General features: G+C 41.3%; 1 protein-coding gene across 2 annotated transcripts in view; it reads left to right on the forward strand.

The window, feature by feature from the left end:
- ELL2 (elongation factor for RNA polymerase II 2) overlaps positions 1–17843 on the forward strand; it is a 43596-nt gene extending 25753 nt beyond the window's left edge. Inside the window, exons 4-12 of one of the 2 annotated variants that reach the window (XM_066987891.1) lie at positions 1008–1171; positions 3445–3704; positions 6439–6563; positions 6706–6799; positions 8157–8733; positions 10914–10983; positions 13145–13316; positions 14366–14410; positions 14541–17843. In XM_066987891.1, coding sequence (XP_066843992.1) covers positions 1008–1171; positions 3445–3704; positions 6439–6563; positions 6706–6799; positions 8157–8733; positions 10914–10983; positions 13145–13316; positions 14366–14410; positions 14541–14657 — 1624 coding nt within the window. In that variant the 3' untranslated portion in view covers positions 14658–17843. Of the gene's footprint in view, positions 1–1007; positions 1172–3444; positions 3705–6438; positions 6564–6705; positions 6800–8156; positions 8740–10913; positions 10984–13144; positions 13317–14365; positions 14411–14540 lie in introns of both variants that reach the window. The other variant, XM_066987890.1, reaches the window with a different exon arrangement.
- The last annotated feature ends 499 nt before the right edge of the window (positions 17844–18342 follow it).

The following is an 18342-nucleotide window of genomic DNA, read 5'->3' on the forward strand; positions in this document are numbered from 1 at the left end:
CTAGATTAGTCTGTCGGCCCCTTCCTGGTCAGAATGAGTGCTCTGCTGCACAAAATACTTGTTCACAGCAGTAATCACGAAGGTTAAATTAAGTTGCTGTTAGGCCGTGGACGTGCTCATCTGGATGAGCGTGAGTGCGTTTGAACTGATCCAGGGGAAACAAGAAGACGGTTCTGGGGAAATGCTGCTCTTCACCTATTTTGCAACTTCTGCCAGCAGCTCCGTCAGTGAGCCGCTGCCGATGTCTGCGGCCAGTACGAACATGAGGCACTCGCATCCCAGAGGACCGGGCCCCTTCAGAAACCTGATGCCCGTCTGAGCTTTACTGAGGAGATACCACGGCTGCCCTCCCGTTTGCTCTGTTGTGCAGGGCTTTGTTTTAAGTGTCCCTTATAAAATACAAATCCTCAGAGTTAAACCAACAGCACTGCTCATTGCTGCCAAATACAGGGGGTCGGCAAAAAAAAGGAGGAGAACCTCTGAAGGAAGCAGTTCGGGGTGGCAGCTAGCGTACAGGCTTTGAGGGGAGGTCTGGCTTTGCTTTCTTGAAGCTCGGGGACACCTGGGCAGTCACGAGCAAGGTGTCAGACTTGGGCAGGCAGAGGAAGCCGGCGACTTTCAAGTATGTGCTTAACTAGGTGCTGAGCATTACTCAGAAGGCCTCTGAGGCATAATGTGCGCGTAGCTTTTAGGATGCCCATGTAACTACTCTAGCTCACATACTAATTTGAGTAGTTTGCTGTAGTTTTTAGTACAGCCACTCATACTGTCGTGAGTTTGCCCCTCAAATGTGGTTATATGAGAACGTTGTGATTATATTGACAGGTAACATGGATAACATTTGGGTGCTGGGTGTGCAGAGATTATTTGAAAGATGTATCAGCTAGCTGTCAGAAGTGAAAACCTTTTTTCTCTGCCTGTTAACACAGGTTTTTAAGTTTCTAATACAACCATACTTCTGGACTTGAAATAGTGCTTGGGCTCATTTTTTTTCAATGTTTTTGTAGTTCTGGAGCCTTGCAACTGAGTTGCCTGGGATTTGTACAGAATAAAATTACAGTATGTGCAACAAATGATTCCTATCAGATGACCAGAGAGCGCATGACCCAAGCAGAAGAGGAATCACGCAATCGAAGTGCAAAGGTTATTAAGCCTGGTGGACCATATTTAGGTATGGTTGTATTTTGTTTTCTACTAGATGTCTGTAAGTTTTCCAATTCAGTAACTATTTCTTTTGGTGTACTGTTGGCAAGTCTTAGTTCTAGGTGGCTCGCTCTCACATCACAGATTTAAAATCTCCTGTTGTTGCATTCAGAAGTTAATTTTTTTTTTTAACCTCCCAAAAGCCTGCCAGCCTTTCCTTCCTTGTCCCCATATTGCTGGGCTGGTTGAAATTTTGACTGTTGATCTGAGGGTTTTTAACTTCCCGTGCACTTACATTCTCTGTTTTAGTAACTAATGTTTTTGTTTTGTAACAGCAGTCTTGAATACCTAAATACTGCACTAAACCATCACCTGAATTTGTAACATAAAAAAAGCAACACTGCGGAAGCCTCTTGTACAAATTCATAAGCTTACTTTGGAAAAAATTTCTTTTCGCACATGCTGATGCTAATTAGATTTAATTTATTTTGTCTTCACCATGATTGAGCAACTGTTACCATAAGACTGTGTTTTTCCATAAAAAAAAAAAACAACAAACCTCTTAAGTCAAATAATGCTGGCATCTGCCTGTGGATTTCGTAGTTGTGCACAGAACAAAAAGCTCTCGGGTGGCACTGTGTGTTACTGCACTGCACTGAGCACGGTTTCCCCAGAGAGTGTGAAGACGACTGACTCCTGTGCCTGCAGAGCATTCCTAGAAGTGCAAAACGAAGCACTGGCAGCCTCCACGCTGCGGGCATCGGGCAGGGCACGGGTTCCCACTGGGACAGGGGCGCCGGGTGGGTTGTCTGTGCTGCAGGGTGAGAGCTGCAACACCTTCTGCTTGGAGAAGCACCGTTCTGCCTGCACGTCATCCCCGTGGCTCTGTCTGCTTAAACAGACCCCGAGCGAATGCTTTTAAGTTAAGTAAACGGGGCCTGAGGATGGGCAGCAGCAGAACGACAGGGTTTGGGGGTGCTCCTGTTTCAGGCTGGCACAGGCGAAGCCCAGGTAGGGCAGGCTGGGTGCTGCTAGAGCAGTGAGGGTGGCTTTCAGCATGCTGCATACGGTACAGCTGGGGAGCTGGGGTTGCCACTCAGGGTAATGGGTGGTTATGTTTCTGGCTGATTGTTTTTAAGTGATTCAGAGATGCGACTTAAGCAGGTGCTTGTCTGAATGCAGCTTCCACTATCTGCTGTGCCAGGAGGCGCGCATCTAAATTGGTTTTACCTTGTCACAACGTTTGTAACGCGTTCAGGAGACAACTGGCAAGTTCGCGCTGCTCTGAAAATGTAACCACGTGTGTTTGTGTGGTTAGGTTTGTTCCTGACAACCAGAAGGGCAAAGTCCAAGGGCAGAAAGATCATACAGGTTTGGCCTGCACTGGAAATACGTTTTTACAGTTCCTGGGGATAGCAGCAATAAGCACAGCTATGTACTGGTCTCTCCCCTGTGACTCCAGAAATTTCTTGAATTCCAAGCATGTCTGATGGAGGAGAGGTGGAGCTTCAGATGTTCTGACACATACTCATTAGCCTAAAACATGACTTGTTAGCTTCAGAAAAATGCCTCACATCCTTTGGTGGATCACAGCATTTTTTGCTACAATAATTTTACGTTTTATATTTTCTTTCTGTTCTATAGCAGGTGTTATTTAAAAACTGAGCAGAGGAGTTGAGGGCTTTTTCTGGAAAGCTCAGATCCAGGTTGGGCGCTGTTACTTTTACCTTCTGGATGCCCTGTTTGCAAGCACTCGCGTTGTTCGTCCAGTTGAGAAACGCGCCTCTTTGTAGTTTGATCCAAAATGCTGAGCAGGCTTTCTCTTTAAACTTCTCTGGCATGGTCCCAAGAACTGTTAGGTTCTTGATATATTGTTTTCTGCCAAACTTGATGACATGTATATGGGCTTACATAATAAAAGGGGGGGGGGAAGATTTGTTTAGAATGAGTAACTCGGGTGATGAACACCAAGTGCTGGTCGTTTCTTTAATCAGTGGTGCAATTGTTTCTCTAGAATTGTCTTCCTAGGCACTCTTCAGAGCTTAAGCTAAAAAACTGAAAAAATAATAAAAGCAGCACCTATATAAATAAATCTATAAATTTTCCCATGACTCATTTACCTGATTTTTATTGTATTGAATAATATTTTAATTCTGAACCTGGTGCATCTTTACTCCCTGAATATACCAGTAGATCTTAAAATGCTAAGTAAATACACTTTTAGAAATCTCTTTAAAATCAATTTCCTTGGCTACTTTGAACATCCCTGGTAACACTTTTTTCGTTTTATCCTTAATTTAGGAAAAAGAGTACAGATCAGAAAAGCACCACAAAGTGTTCCAGATGCTGCGCCTGAGAGGAAGAGGTCGACACCCATAAACCCAGCAAATACAATACGGAAGACTCATGCAAACAATACTGTTTCTCAGCGACCGTACAGGGACAGGGTGATTCACTTACTGGCACTGAAGGCTTACAAGAAACCAGAGTTACTTGCTCGCTTGCAGAGAGATGGTGTCAACCAGAAGGACAAGAATTCCCTTGCAGCTATCCTGCAGCAGGTCAGATTATGGTTGCCAGCATTTTTTTCCTCCTGCTGTTCTTTTAATCATGATTTAGGGATATGTTACTCCCATATTTAAATGAGAAAAATAATAAACACCTTAAATAATCTTCTCATCACGTAAGTGTTTCAAAAGGCGCTATGGAGGGTGCTCAAAATGCAAGCCAAGGTGATGGAAGGAAAGACTGAAAGATCTGGAGGTAGTTTTTGTTTTTCTAGGATGGCAGGCAGCAATTCACTTTTTTTTTTTAGCTTTGTTGCTCCTACTGCCGTTTTTCCCCATGCTTCTCTGTTGCTTGGACTGCTGAACCAGCTAATTGAGAGCAACTGACTTTACTTTCTCTCGGTTGCTTGAAATAGGTCATCAGAGTACTTAATATTTGTTGTGATGAATTTATGGGGAGAAGTCAGTAATCAAGTAGGTTAGTGTTTCATGTGCATGTAGTTGGTGGCCTGTACATGGTATGTTGGCTCCTCTTGTGACCTGTTAGAACTGCTGTCCGTTGAGGGGGTCTCAGCCATCAGTAAATAGGAAAGGCAATGGTCCTCATTGGAGCAAAGGTTTTCTTTGCTATCGTATGAATTCTGCTTTTATCATTCTTGCAGGCTTTTTTTCTTATGCAGTGGCTTTTCCAGTGCTCCTCTGAGTTAAGTTCTGCTTGTGTTTCTTCATCATGTTCATCAAAATCACCAGTAAGCCTACAGTGTTTTACAAGGTGAAACTTGTAAATTCTGTGGTCAGGAGTGACACATTTTCTACTCAAACAGTTCAGGGAAGGCTCATTAGGATATAATAATACGCAGTGGATGCTGACTTTATTTTTTTAATACTACTGGTGCCCATAGACTGTGACTGAGTTATGCAAGTATATGCAAGCGTAAGCTAGGAGCATTTTCTGTCTATCTAGGATAGTTTTGAAAACTACTACGGTGAGGAAAATTTAATATTTATGCAAATTTGGTTGTTCCTACACTGAATTTTAAACACTGGTTGCTCAAATACGTAAAGTATTGTTGCTTTGTTTGCCCAAAGCAGTGGTAGTTTTTCACCTTGAAGATGTCCAATTTAACAAAAGCTGCATTCTTACATATGAATTTAAATAGTTAATTTTATATTTTAAGTTGATTTTAAAAGTCCAGAAGCTCAGCTCTCTAGACTAAAAAAAAAAAAAGTTCTACTATTCCATTATTTTTGGCAACGTTTACAAGAGACCTTGAGTCTCCTTCCTATAGGTAGTGTGAATTGCCTGAAGGTACTAGTTTGCATTCAAAAATGATCATGTTAGTAGCACTACACCATGAAAAACCTTACTCAATTTTTTCTTATCTTAGTAATCATTTAGAGGAATCTAATACCTGGAGCCTAAACTTGCTAAGATCTAACATTCACGGATTTCATTTTCTGAGAATATAGCTTTAATTCAATTTTTAACAAATGGTTTAGTTTCTGGGTGTCTCGGATACTTTTAATTACTGTTAAGCAGGGGACACTCGCACACAGGCACAAATTAGTAGCATTCATTTATAGTGTATTAAAGAATAAAAAAAATAAACTCAGGTCTGAGAATATGTCAGAAAGTACATCAGGAAATAAAGCATGCTTAATCCACTAACGCATTTAAATCCTTTTTCTTTGAGCGTCAGCATTCACATATTTTAGTGAACACCTGGCTGGAGAAAATAATGAAAGCTGCAGAAACTAGTGGTTGTTTTTCACAGAGCAATTGAACATTTTGTATCAGGCAAATGGACCAATGCTGTTTTTCTTTGATGTTTTCTCAGAAATCTGGAGCAGGTGTCAGAGGAGGAAGTCTGAAACAGCCATTTGGGTGGCAGTGGTCCTGAGGTTTTGCTAGTTAACTTGAACTTTTTGAGTATACTTTGCGTTTTTCTTAGGAAAGATATTTTAACACCTTATTTGCAGAGGCACGTGACTTTCTCATGACAGTGACTTGCTGCAATGAACCCTGTGCCTGCAAGAGGAAGAGTACATCTGTACATCTCTCCTTTAGCACTAAATCTTGGCTTTAAAATAGAACTTGTTAGGTATGACCACAGTTACCTTTTTTTCATCTGTAAGCCTTTTGTGTGGCAGAATAATCCATCTTTGTAGTAAAAGAAAAAGTGCGGCTATCCTGTAAGCCTCTTCAACAGGAAGCTGTAGTTCCCTGCAGCGGGGAAAAGAAACGCCATGCTGTTCACCAGGCAAGTGATGACAAATGAGCTGCTCTTGCTTGTGCTGCGGTCGTTGAGGTGCTGATGGAGATGCTTGCCCAGGAACAGCCGTGCTCCGCAACTGCAGCGCAGTGGTGTCAGGCACGGGAACAGCCTGCGTCCTCCTGAAGTGGAACAGCTCTCAATCTGCACCTGGGGGCGTGCGTTCTCTGCTCCTTAACAGAAAACAATATTAAAAACCAGGCCTGTCCGCATGCTGTACCGGTGAAGACTGGGCAGTTTTGACATAGCTTGCCGTGGTTCTTAGTGCTGTGTTAAATTCAAACAGGGTGATGTGGCGCAGAGAGATTTTCACGAGCATGTTTCGTATATCCAAAATTGACCGTGTTTTTGAGGATCGGTGCTCATTACATGAGAACGACTTTGATCTTCACCTCTAAAACCTAGAAGACTCGTGCCTGATTTTGTTTTCAGTGATGATTTAGCTCTGCTGTACTACTGTGGTTTGTGTTTAAGTATAATGAACTTTTTTTTCTTTTATTAACGTCTGCCTGTAGGTAGCCAACTTGAATCCCAAGGATAACTCTTACACTCTGAAGGATTATGTATTTAAAGACATTCAAAAAGACTGGCCTGGATACAATGAAGTTGATAAACAGTCATTGGAATTAATACTTTCTAGGTAAGTTCAGTCTCTAGGGGAAGGAAAATAAGTTTTAGAAACTTTAATCTGGGAAATGAGGAGCGTGTGCTTTCCCAGTAATGAAAGAATTATGACATGGATGTGTTTGCCTTGTAACCTGAAATATGGGTAATCCTTACAGAAGAGTAAATTCATCTCAGAATACCACCAGCACCAGTCATTTGGAATCTCCTGTAACTTCTAATAAAGATGCTGCATCAGCTTCTCCTTCCCAGGTATTTTGTGGCTTTTTAACATTATTTACGATGTATTATGATTTAACTGGCTTTTATGTTGGAGTAAAAGCTGTAATGCAAAGCACTAGTGTTGTCTTTATCATATGAAAAACTGAAGCACTTATTTCTACTTGGGCAATTACATTTTTTTCAAGACGGTTGCACTGTCAGAGACTTTAAACCTTATGCTCACATAGCTCAAGAGCTGCTACGTTTATTAAAATCTTCAGGGAAAAAAACAGTTTCTGAATACACGTTATCTTGTAAATAAGCCTAGATCTCACAGAAGCTATCCATGTAGTGCTTGAATAGTTGAGGCATCAGCCTAGCATGTCGCTGTCAATAGCATGTTGACCTTGCAGGAGCTAAGCTTGCCTGTAGAGGCCGAACTTCTTGGCTACCCATTATTGTTACAGTCGCATACTTTCTGATTAAATACTTAATATTTTGTATTGACACACAACTTGATTATCTTGGTGTGTGGGAAGGTCTTCTGAAAATCATACATACATTGTTTATATATATTTATATAAATAGTTGTTACACAATTGCATGCATTCAGGGTTCTTTGTGATATGGTACTTAGAATACATCAAACCCGCACGAACATCCTTGTGCTGCTCTTTAAATATAATGCTCAGAAAAGTCTAGAATAAGGACAAATTACAATAGCGATCTACTGTTTGAGGGAATGTTTTTCTTCTTCCTGGCATCGTTTAAATACTTGTTATGGTGCAGGGTAAAGGGCAGGTCTGGATCAGTGGGAGGTACGTCAGCCTTCTCCCAGCCTTTTCAAACTTAACATACTTACGTCCTGTTTCTCTAAAAAGTAAAACAGGACAATACAAACTCTTTAGAAAGTGCTTAAAAAAAACTCTTATACAAAACACATCGCTTTACAGAAAAGCACAACTCTTTTTGTGACTGAAACAGCACGTTAGTAAGTGCAATCAAAACTTGAAGGAATTTGGTTACGTGAGCTTGTGTGTGCATAACGTTACATGGGAGAGGACTTGAAGTCTCTCATGGTTAAGAGATTTTAGTGCTGCTCGGAGCTGCCGTGGTCAGCCAGGAGGTGTGGCAGCTGCAGGAGACCCTCGGCCTCAGTGCGCGGGGACCTGACCTCCTCATCTGGCTGCAGCCTTCTGCAGCCTTAGCTGTAGGCTTGGACGAAGTCTTGCAAAGCCGTAAGATTAAAAGCTAAGTGTAAACGAGCTACGTGTTTAGCTGCATCAATTTCTTGCTTGGCAGTCGTTGTTTTAGGTGTGGGATGTATGTTCAAGATCTGCCTGTTCTGAGATGCTTTTGCCTGGGCCGGCAGCAAAACTGAATTCTGATAATCCATTTTATTTTTCAGAAACGCCTCTTGGATTCCGATTTCATCGACCCCCTGATGAACAAGAAGCCGAGGATCTCTCACCTCACCAGCCGAGTCCAGCCGTCCTTTGGCACCCAACCTCCTGCCCCCAGCGAGAAGACAGCCCCAGCCCCACCACCGGCAGCCCCGGCCCCAGCACCAGCCGCCGCGGCGCCCGCCCCGCTGCCCCTGCCCACCACGCACCCGCCTGCCTCCAACCCACCCCAGACCGCCAGCTCCAGTTCCCCCACCACCCCTGAGGGGCGCGGGACCCAAGATCTGCCCGTAGACAGCATCAGCCAAAACAGCAGTAGCATCTTCGAGGACCAGCAAGAAAAATATACCTCTCGGACTCCCTCGGGAACCCCAGCGCCTGCTGATGGTCCGTTGGAGCATCATACCTTGCCGGCAGGCGAGAACAGCACAGCGTTGTACAAAAAATCCAAGAAGAAGGCCAAAAAGCATAAGGAGAAGGACCAAATCAAAAAGCAGGACACTAGGAGTGCAGGCGAAAAGGAGAAGGACCTTAGAAAAGAAGAAACTGCCAAGCTGAAAAACCCCTCCAGTTTGGAGTCAGGTGAAGGTATCCATACACTGCTTTTCCTAAATATTACATGGGTAACTGTTGTGAAAAGGTGCTGGTAAAAACGGGGGCTGGAAAGGTGAATGGTCTGTTTCCTCCACTTGCTCTATATTAAGTCCCTTCCCGTTACCCCGAACTTATGATCATGAATTAGGAAATCATATTTTTTGTCTGCCATTGCATTACACTTTATCTTTTAGCTTTAAAAAAAGAAAAGCCCCAAAAGAGATACTGAGGTTGTTCTGCTGGAACCTTACCTAAAGTTAGGCATATTTTTAAGAATTCTCACTCTACATTACTGAAATGGTTAGAACAAAGAAATATTATATGGATTTCTGTTGAACTGTAACCCTTTAAAAGGAAGGGCTAGGTGCTAGAAAAACACAAGTAATAGTTTTTTTTAACTTGAATTCCATGAAACTGACAGTTCACTGAAATTTACTTTTACTTTTTTAATCAGCAGGTTTTAAAGCCTGTGCTCTAATAACATGATTAGAGAAGCTTGTCACATGTATGTATTGCATACTATTTACTGAAATACGTATTTACTGAAAGACATGGATCAGAAATAAATGTATTTAATCAGGTATTACAAGACAAAGTTCATAGTACTCTACCTTTTGTTGGGTTGTCTAAAACCTACGTAAACTGGAAAATGGTTTACTAGAATTTTGGTTTGAACAGTGCTGTAAGCTCTTCTCAATTTTAGCCACAGAACCTACTACTTCAGCAAACTAAAAGTTGGGTTTGGCCCTTGCCTATCACAGCCCAAAGAAATCTTCAGAGCATGCAGGGTGCCCCTCTGAAGGACTGTGTATGTAGATAAGTGTGCTTTGAGACAGTCTTTTCACATTTACCCTGGACATACTGCCCAGTTGCCCACATGTGGCATGGAATTGCCTTGAAAATAATTCATGCTTGACTTTACAGACATGTGAACGTCTTTCTCCAGATACCAGTAACATAATTCTGAATGACTAGGGAAGTAAGGATCCATATTAACCTTCAAGTTGATGGTTATGTTGAAACTTTCAGATGGGTCTAGCCATTTAAACAAATAATGCTTGAGCTTTTGGAAGTGAAATGCTCACAGCCAAATTGCTCACAGAAATAGTATTTTATATGCTGAGGTTATTAATATTACTGTTTGCATTTTTCTCAAATTTTATTCTTATACTATTTTTTACCACACTTCCTGCTTATACCCTGTGATAATTTTAATATTAAAACTAATCCAGTAGAACACATGTAAGTTGTCTTTTCCTGTGACTTTGTTCACATAGCTTACAGCTTGGTAAAAATGGCTGAGCTTTGGCAGAAATACTGTGCTTAAACAGCAGTGATGTACGATAGTGATTACCATAAAGGATTGTATGTTTTTTAAGCTTCCCAACAAACCTCAAATGAAAAGAAAGTAGATTACAAAGATACTGAGCCTTACTTTCTGTTCCAGCTATTTTTCTTATTTGTCAAAAAGACAAATGTGTCTTGAAATGTTTCTTTAAAAAGAAGTACTGGAGGTTGAATGTACTGTGTTTTCACAATGCCATCTAAAAGAGCAAAAGAGCAATTTACAAGTGCAAATAACTTTCAACCCCGCTATTGCCACGTTAATTGATGAACAAGTCTTTGTTGCAGGTTATTGAAGCCTGAATGCCAGTAACCCGTATACAATGCTCTTGACTTTCCTGTCTAGAAGAGTGCTGAAATTTAATCCAACTTTGGGTATCCAAAATGGGTAGGGAAGGAGGGACAAAAACGTGGCATGAAAAGAACTTCAGCTTTCTACTCTCTTTACTGCCATCCTCAGAAGCCTGGATGTTGGTATATATCAAACTCTGTTCTATTGTGCGACTACATCTGTTGCTGTGTAATTTGAATTGCTGTGCAGATGCCACATCATGTCTTGAAATAAGAAAAGTTGACCTCTGAGTAATAGTTCGGTCATGCAGACCCTGTGGAATAAAGTAGCCATGCCCTTTTTGTAAACTCCGGTGCTGCCTACTGTGGAGAAGGTCGTGTGAGCACTATTATTAACGTGTAGAGCTTATTGCCAGTAATTTACTGTGAGAGTAAAACTCTAAAGGATTTTTTTTCCAGTCCATCAGGTTGGTACTGTTTAGCTCTATTAAAAGGCTGTTTATCATGAGCATCAAAATTCTGTTTTTCCACAGGAGTTAAAGAAAATTCTACTGCCTCCACAGACCCTCCTTCATCGACAAGTGAACTACCAGACTATTTCATGTGAGTAAAATAATAATAGTCATACCACTTACAGATGATTTTTCAACTACTTCAGTAAAAACTCTAGTTTAGCTACAAAACTGAAAAATTACCAAAATGTAATTTTACAGTAATGACAAATTCCTTTAAAATGACAATTTCCTCTAAAGGAACATGCCATTACTCTAAAATTACATTTTGATTTAAGTCAACCAGCTGCCCTATTTGCATACCTGTAAGTTTCGAAATCTAAGGCTGTCCCTTAACTGTTTCGAGGGGGAAGAAGTACTAAGAACAATTTTTAATATGGTTTAGCAGATTAAAAAAAAATATAATAATTTCACTCTTCCTGAAGACCAAAATGAAAAGGCATATGAACATGTGCTGCTTTCTGTTTAGGAGTGAGGCAATCCAGAAGGAAGTTTGAATGCTAAATTACTCAGTATGTGAAGTTTGAATATCTTTCCTGTGTTTTCACTACTTAGGACATCTAAAGTACATCTAAGTTGGGAAGGTGGGGAGGGAAAACTAGCAAATTTAAAGTCCAGCATTGCAAAGTAAATTGTATTACACACACCAACAAATGCGAACTAGCAGAATTAACTATCTAACTATTGCTTAAGCTTTCATGTAAATGACCACTGATTAATTGGAAGCTACAGCAAAATATACAATTTCACCACAAAATTGTAAAACGGGGGCCTAGAGATGGTCAAGAAACCTCCATTCAAATTTAAATTCTAGCTTCTTAATTATGACTACAAAAAAAAAGTACAAATGCACTAAACTTGTATATGAAATGTTGCATATCTGCAATGATCGGGGTACTGCAGTCTTTACAAATGAAGAAAGACTTCCCAATTGAGTTTAATTTTAGCTCCATAGCAGATTGTCATGTCAGATGCCCAAAAATTAAAATTTACTTGCTATATCTTGAAAATTTTTGTCCCTCATAGCAATAAGAAGTGCTGAAGAACTTGCTTTGAAATGGCATAATAGCAGAATCAGTAGGTTGCCTAAATGCTTTATTAAAATATTAAAAATAATTTTCTGTAAGATGATTATTCTTTACATTGTAACACAAATAGCTTCTGCATATTTAATGCAGTGATGCATTGTGGGCAGTCTGAGGGTAGCTCTAGCACTGTGGGGCAGCAGTTTTAATGCTTCCTGTGCTGGGCTGAGAATTCAAACACTTGGCCAGCTAGGAAGGGGGTGTCCTTATAGATCTGTTGAGAATAGAGAAGGCCCTGTGGAGCAGGTGAGGGTAGGTGTTTGTCTTGGCCACAGCGATGAGGAATTAGTTGTATAAAATGTTTGATATTAGCAGAAAAAGGTCAGCAGAGTTGCCAGCCTGGATTGTAGGAGAGCAAACTTTAAACTACTCAGGGAACTAGTCGGCAGCATCCCTGGAAATCAGCTCTAGAGGGTTTAGGAGTCCATCAGAGCTGGTTGATTTTGAAGAACCACCTTTTAAAAGCCCAGTTGCAGGCAATCCCAGAGTGTGGCAAGTCAAACAAGTGGGGCAGAAAACCAGCCTGGCTGAACAGGGAGCTCCTTGAACTAGGGCAGAAGAAGAAAATACATGTCCTCTGTGAACAAAGTCAGGCTTCACAGGGAGAGTGGAGAGCAGCAGCTCACATCTGCAGGGAGAAAACAAGAAAAGCCAAAGCTTGACTTGAATTGACATTTGCCATTCAGTTAGTCCTGAAGTGGTCAGGCAGTGGGACTTGATGGTCTCTGAATTCTGTTCTGTTCTATCCAAACACATCCAGTCACATCGTTACACCAGTCCCGAGTCCGCTGATCATTCTCTGTTATTGCCAGGCACAGCAGGACAGGTGTGAGCCTTAGGTTTGCTCCAGTCCTTTGTTGTTGTCTCCCTGAGACCTTGCTCTTTTCTGGGACTGAAGTTTCTCAAAACAGCACTTCTGGTGTTTTGTCATATAATCAGCTTGTTGCTCCTCGTACACCCTGCAGAAGTGCCCAGGCCTGTGTTTGCAGCTCTAGGCAGGCACAAAGCAATCAGTTCCTAGCTTCTAGGAGAACAGTTAATTCTTTCCTCGCAGAGGAGGTAAAGAAGGGCAGAGTGCAGCAGTTAATCCTTTCCTCACGACTTCTGGCTGATACTATGAAATGGCTTTGGTGTACACTTATACACACACTTGTTTTTTTCCATTAGAAAATACATAGCTATAGTCTCGTATGAGCAACGCCAGAGTTACAAGGATGACTTCAATGCCGAGTATGATGAATACAGGAATTTGCACGCTCGGATGGAGAGTATCACCAGGAGATTCATGAAGCTTGATGCACAAAGGAAACAGCTTTCTCCAGGGTCTAAGGAATATCAGGTAAAGCAGAATAAAACCGCACACGTTTGTTTCTCTTTTCTCTCATCTCTTCCAAAAGTCCACATTCTCAGCACAGGCAGATGCTTCAGCATAGTAATCCATTAAATTGTATTGACAAGGTTTTAAAAGTTCAGTGTTCAGGAGTGACCAAGTGACTGGTCGTATAGCTGGAGTTACCGGATCGGCAGTGGCTTTGCTAACTGCCCTGCAGTGTCCCAGTGACATGCTGCTATATTGATGAGGCAGAAGCACAGAAATACGGAGAACAGCAGCTATAATCCCTGGGCTTTGCTAACCAGCTGTTTTCTGTTATTTGAAGGAATATGTATTTAACTACATGTATGTAAAAGGACCTACAGCGACAAACATACTCGGCTTCTAGGTGGTTGGCCCAAACCCTAGTTGAAAATTTTAGCAAAGAAGGGTACTAAAAACATAGCATTCCAGTTTTTGAGCCTGGGATGACGTTATTTGGACATGGAAATTTCAGCTGTTCAGTAACAGTATTCTTTAATTCTGTGTGTATGCTGAGGGTTCTTGGTAGTATCTGGCTACCTTTTATAAGCTTTTTTGACAGATTGCAAATGTATTTGTGAGTAGGAGGAGTATTTTAAAATACTTGGTACTGCTCGGTCAGACAAATGAGAGAAACCTTGCAGAACTCACATACGTGGTCTGACTCCGTGTGGACTAGCTTTTGACTTTTGTAGCTTCACAAAACCCTGCAAGGAGTTGTGTAGCCCTTAATTGAAGACTCCACCCAACTGAGCTGTCTGTGAACACAAGTATTTTACAGCGGCATGAATGACTTCACAAAGGGAATCTTCAAACACATTCTCTTCTTGTTGCTTATTTACAGGTTTAATTGCAGATCTGGGCTGTTTCCTAGGTTTGTTGGTCTGGTTGTTGTTTTGCAGTACAGGGGAGGGATGGCTCTTGGATAAGAAAATATCTTGAATAACACTGTATTTTTACTGCTTTACATAGTTGCATTTTCTAATAGCAGTGAAAAGTTCTTCATTATTGTCTTCACTTTTTTTTCCTTGAAGATCCTTCACGAGGAAGTCCTAGAAGAGTATCGAAAGATACAACAGGTATGTATAACACAAGGTCTGTGGGAGTTAGAAATTGCTGAGTTGGGCTTGAGGCCATTTTTAAGCAAAGGACGTGAAATACTAAACTCAGAAATATTTTCATGCCCTAATTTTCTTTTTATCTTTGCAGTCTAGCCCCAACTACCATGAAGAGAAATATAGATGTGAATATCTACATAACAAGCTGTCTCATATTAAAAGACTTATAGGTGAATTTGACCAACGGCAAGCAGAGTCATGGCACTAGTCTTCTGCTTGGACCAGAACATGTGAATGACCAGAAGCTTATTTATTTAAAATTCCAGATGAGTTGCTCTAAGATTCTAAGAGGCTAGAACTTTTGCATTACAAAAGTTTCAGTATTAGTATACTTGAGTTGACTACTTCTGTTGTTGTTGGTGTTGCTTATATGCATATTTGAAGCTGCTTTTTCTGGTCCCTTCTTTTCTTCAAGACTTACGTTTGTCCATTGAAATCCATCTTATTAGTAGGTGCTGGGATCCCAGCACAACATCTACTATGAAGTTGTGCACATTTTAAGAAAATATTGTAGCAAACTGAAGTACTTTTGGATAAATATAAGGCTATTTTTCTGACCTTTCTTGTTAATGCAAACTCTTTGCCTTAAATGGTAGAAGGTTTAGAAATTTGCACAAAAAAAAATTAAAAAAAAAAACACATTGTTTTGGAGGGTTAAAGAGGCATGTATATAAGTGCTATATACAGCCCATACTTGTTACAACAGAAACTCATCACTGCAACTCAAACCCCCATTGCAATGGTTGCCTTAAGGTGTTTGCTTGTGTGTATTTAGTGTAGTTAAATTATTAGCTACACTGCTTCCCACTTCTCTGCAGCACCTGGGAAGCACTACGTGGCCTACCAGTGTCTGAAAGTGTGTGCCTGTACTGTGTGCGTGCAAGAATGTGTGGGTGTGAGCATGCGTGATGGGGAATAAAAATTAAAAAAAAAAAAAGCTGCTACTCTAAGTAGGCCAAACGCTCAGGTTAAAACAACTGATGAGTGTTGCTGTAGGTTTTTTCCTATAAAATTGCTACTTCTATTATGGAAGATGAAAACATTTTCATTTCAATAGTTTGTCAGCTTTATTAATGTTGGGAAAATCGATACTTTACAAAAATTAAACAGATATATAGTTTTGGGGCAAGAATATAAAATTAAGCATGTAGGTTACCTATTTATATACTGCTATAAAGTATTTTTTGAAGAGAGATATGCAAAGAAGCTATTGCCTACATGAAATGTATATTTAAAGATTTTTGTCCTGGGTGCCAGGAATGTAACAAACAGATGTATTTAACTATGAAATACTGTGATCACCAAACAGCACAAACTTTCATTTCATGCAGTTTTTGGTTTATTTTGATTTAAACTATTGCTTGCTTTGTCATGTGAAAACACAGGTTATCTGGTCAAAATAGAGCAAAATCTTTGTTTTATTGTTTTTGTCTTTTCAAAATGCTGCCAATTGAAAAGGGAAGCATTATGTTTACAAATCTGGTTTTGGAATATTTGCCAAAATTGTGGTAGTATCTTCAATAAACTTTATCTCCAGCATAACAATAAATAAATAAATAAAAATGTTGTGTGTCACTGTAAACCAGAAAATGTTTGAGATTTGTCAGAAAATATGCATTCAGGTAAATGGGGATATGAATTTTTGCCTTAAATTTGTGGGTTCAGATACCTTCCGTTTGTGAAGATGAAATAGCGTGCAAGAGGCATCTTCCCTTCTCTTGCATGAACACTATACTTCTGTTACGTATTTTGAGACCAAGTTGGCTCTGAGTCCCTTGGCTTATACTGCACATTTCAAATGGCAAAGTGAAGGGGAGACCTCTTGCTTCCCGTCAAGAGCTGCGTTCCTCTGGGCCCAAAGATGGAGCTTGATCTTGAGCATGCACACAGCAGTGCCCAGGTCTGAGTGCGGGGGCTGCTGACTGCACTGTAGCTGCACTGGATGGCTCCATTTCAACCCAGAAACAAAGCAGCTGCTCAGATTAAAGTAAGGGGAAGCTGCTGGTATCGGGACCCACCCTGGCAGTGCTCTTTATCTAAACTGTATGCACAGATCTGACTTTAGCTGCCACTGTGGTACGTGCAGTGCTGCTCTACAGCTGCGTTGTTACCATTTGTAGTGCTACCACTGTGTAACTGAGACCCAGTGTCGTTAACTATTTTTTCTCCTTTTATGAGAAAAAGATTGATCTGTATTTGCATGCATCTTCTGGTTTACAGCCTGTGTATCTGTTGCTGGGGATTAATGTACTTGAGAGGTCCACTGTGTATAATCATGAGACCTGACAAGCTACTGTAAAGACCTTAATTGAAGGTTTTGCCCATTTGCATTGAGCATTTCTTAAGCCTTGCAAGTATACCCAACAGCCTATGCAGATTTACAGCACTGTTTTGCAATACGTATCTCTTGTTTCCCTTGAGCTGTTGTTCCTGTTCGTCAGATACAGAGAACCCACTGAAGCTGGGCCTGTGACTGTATTGCCTGTCCCATGCAAGTGTCCAGCTCGCTCCGAGGAACAAGCACTGCAGATGGTGTCATCCTGGCTGGGGTTACAGCAAGCCCAGAGCGAACAGTTGATGTAGAGAAGGGGCAGCTGCATGTGCTCCTGCTTGGAAGCTGGATCTCACCGCGGCTTGAAAAAACATGTAGTCAAGAGGGAGGCATCAGCCTGTCCAGATGACTGAAAAAAAATCAGAGGATGACTGTGTTCCAGTCTTGCTATAGTTTGGGGGAGGGAATCTATGCCCAAAGAAAACTGTCTCAGAACAGTATCTCCAAACTATCACAGGAAGCAGATCACTCTTGACTGCTTCCGAGCCTTCGTTTGACCTTGTCAATTACCAAAAAGTAATAATAATAATATTTTGCAAGTGTTTTGTGAAACACATGGGTAAGTCATAGAGGCAAAGTTGCTTCAACATGTTTTAAAGAGAATTCAGGTTAAGGTGTCGATATTGTAACTTTGCTCATACGTTAGCTTTTTTAAAATAGTGATGTTACAACCAGTCTTTCTGGATATGTAAATGTTGATTCATGTGAAGATCTATGGCTGCTTTGAAGTATGATTCTTTTCGTAAGTTTTGCTTTCCTCTGTTTGTGTACCTGAGGGGAGAGGGATGTGGGCAGCAATTCCGTAGCCGCCTTCTGGGCAAGGATATGGAATTGTCCAAAGGAGGACAGCATCTGGGAACATGAAGGCTTACAGCAGGGCTGTGAATCCCCCTTGCTGAATTGGAGAGTATTCTAAAACTTTTTCAATCGTTTCTGTACCAACTGTATTAAAACTGTACATGAAAGACCCTGGGGCGTTCTGTCAATGAACACTTGAGCCGTTGTTGCCCCTCTGTTCTGCATCAACTTAGGTTCAATAAAATGTTGACTTTGCAACACTGAGGTGTGGGCCTGTCCTTGTCTGGGGGTGGCTCTCCTGGGGCGTGGGTGGCCCGTCACCTTGCCACCATGTCCTGCTGCTGAGGGGCATGGAAGTGAGAAAAATGGTGGTGGAGAGCAGGAGCGCTGCGTTGTGCCAGCCTCGACTGAGCACCCTGCTCCAGTTGTCTTGTGCTCCCAGCTAGTCTCCCTTCTTTCACCCAAGCCTAACATCTGGCCTCTTTCTCTTCCCGTTCCTCAGCTGGAGATGACCCTTGATCCTCATTTTGTGATGCTGATAGCAATTCCTAACCTGAAAGAGCAAAATATTCACATGCCAAATTGCAGTGGCTGTTATTCCTATTCCTGTCTCTGCTTCTGCATTACAAAGCACGGCACACCATCCTCGCAAAACACTCGTGTCCAGAAAAACAGAGCGTCTGGAAAACTGTCCAAGGCCACGGGGCTTTTTTCCCAGCACTGCACGGCCACAGGTGAGGTGGCAGCGTTCTCCCAGGTCTCC

This window comes from Anser cygnoides, chromosome Z (assembly GCF_040182565.1).
Source record: "Anser cygnoides isolate HZ-2024a breed goose chromosome Z, Taihu_goose_T2T_genome, whole genome shotgun sequence".
Lineage (NCBI taxonomy): Eukaryota > Metazoa > Chordata > Aves > Anseriformes > Anatidae > Anser > Anser cygnoides.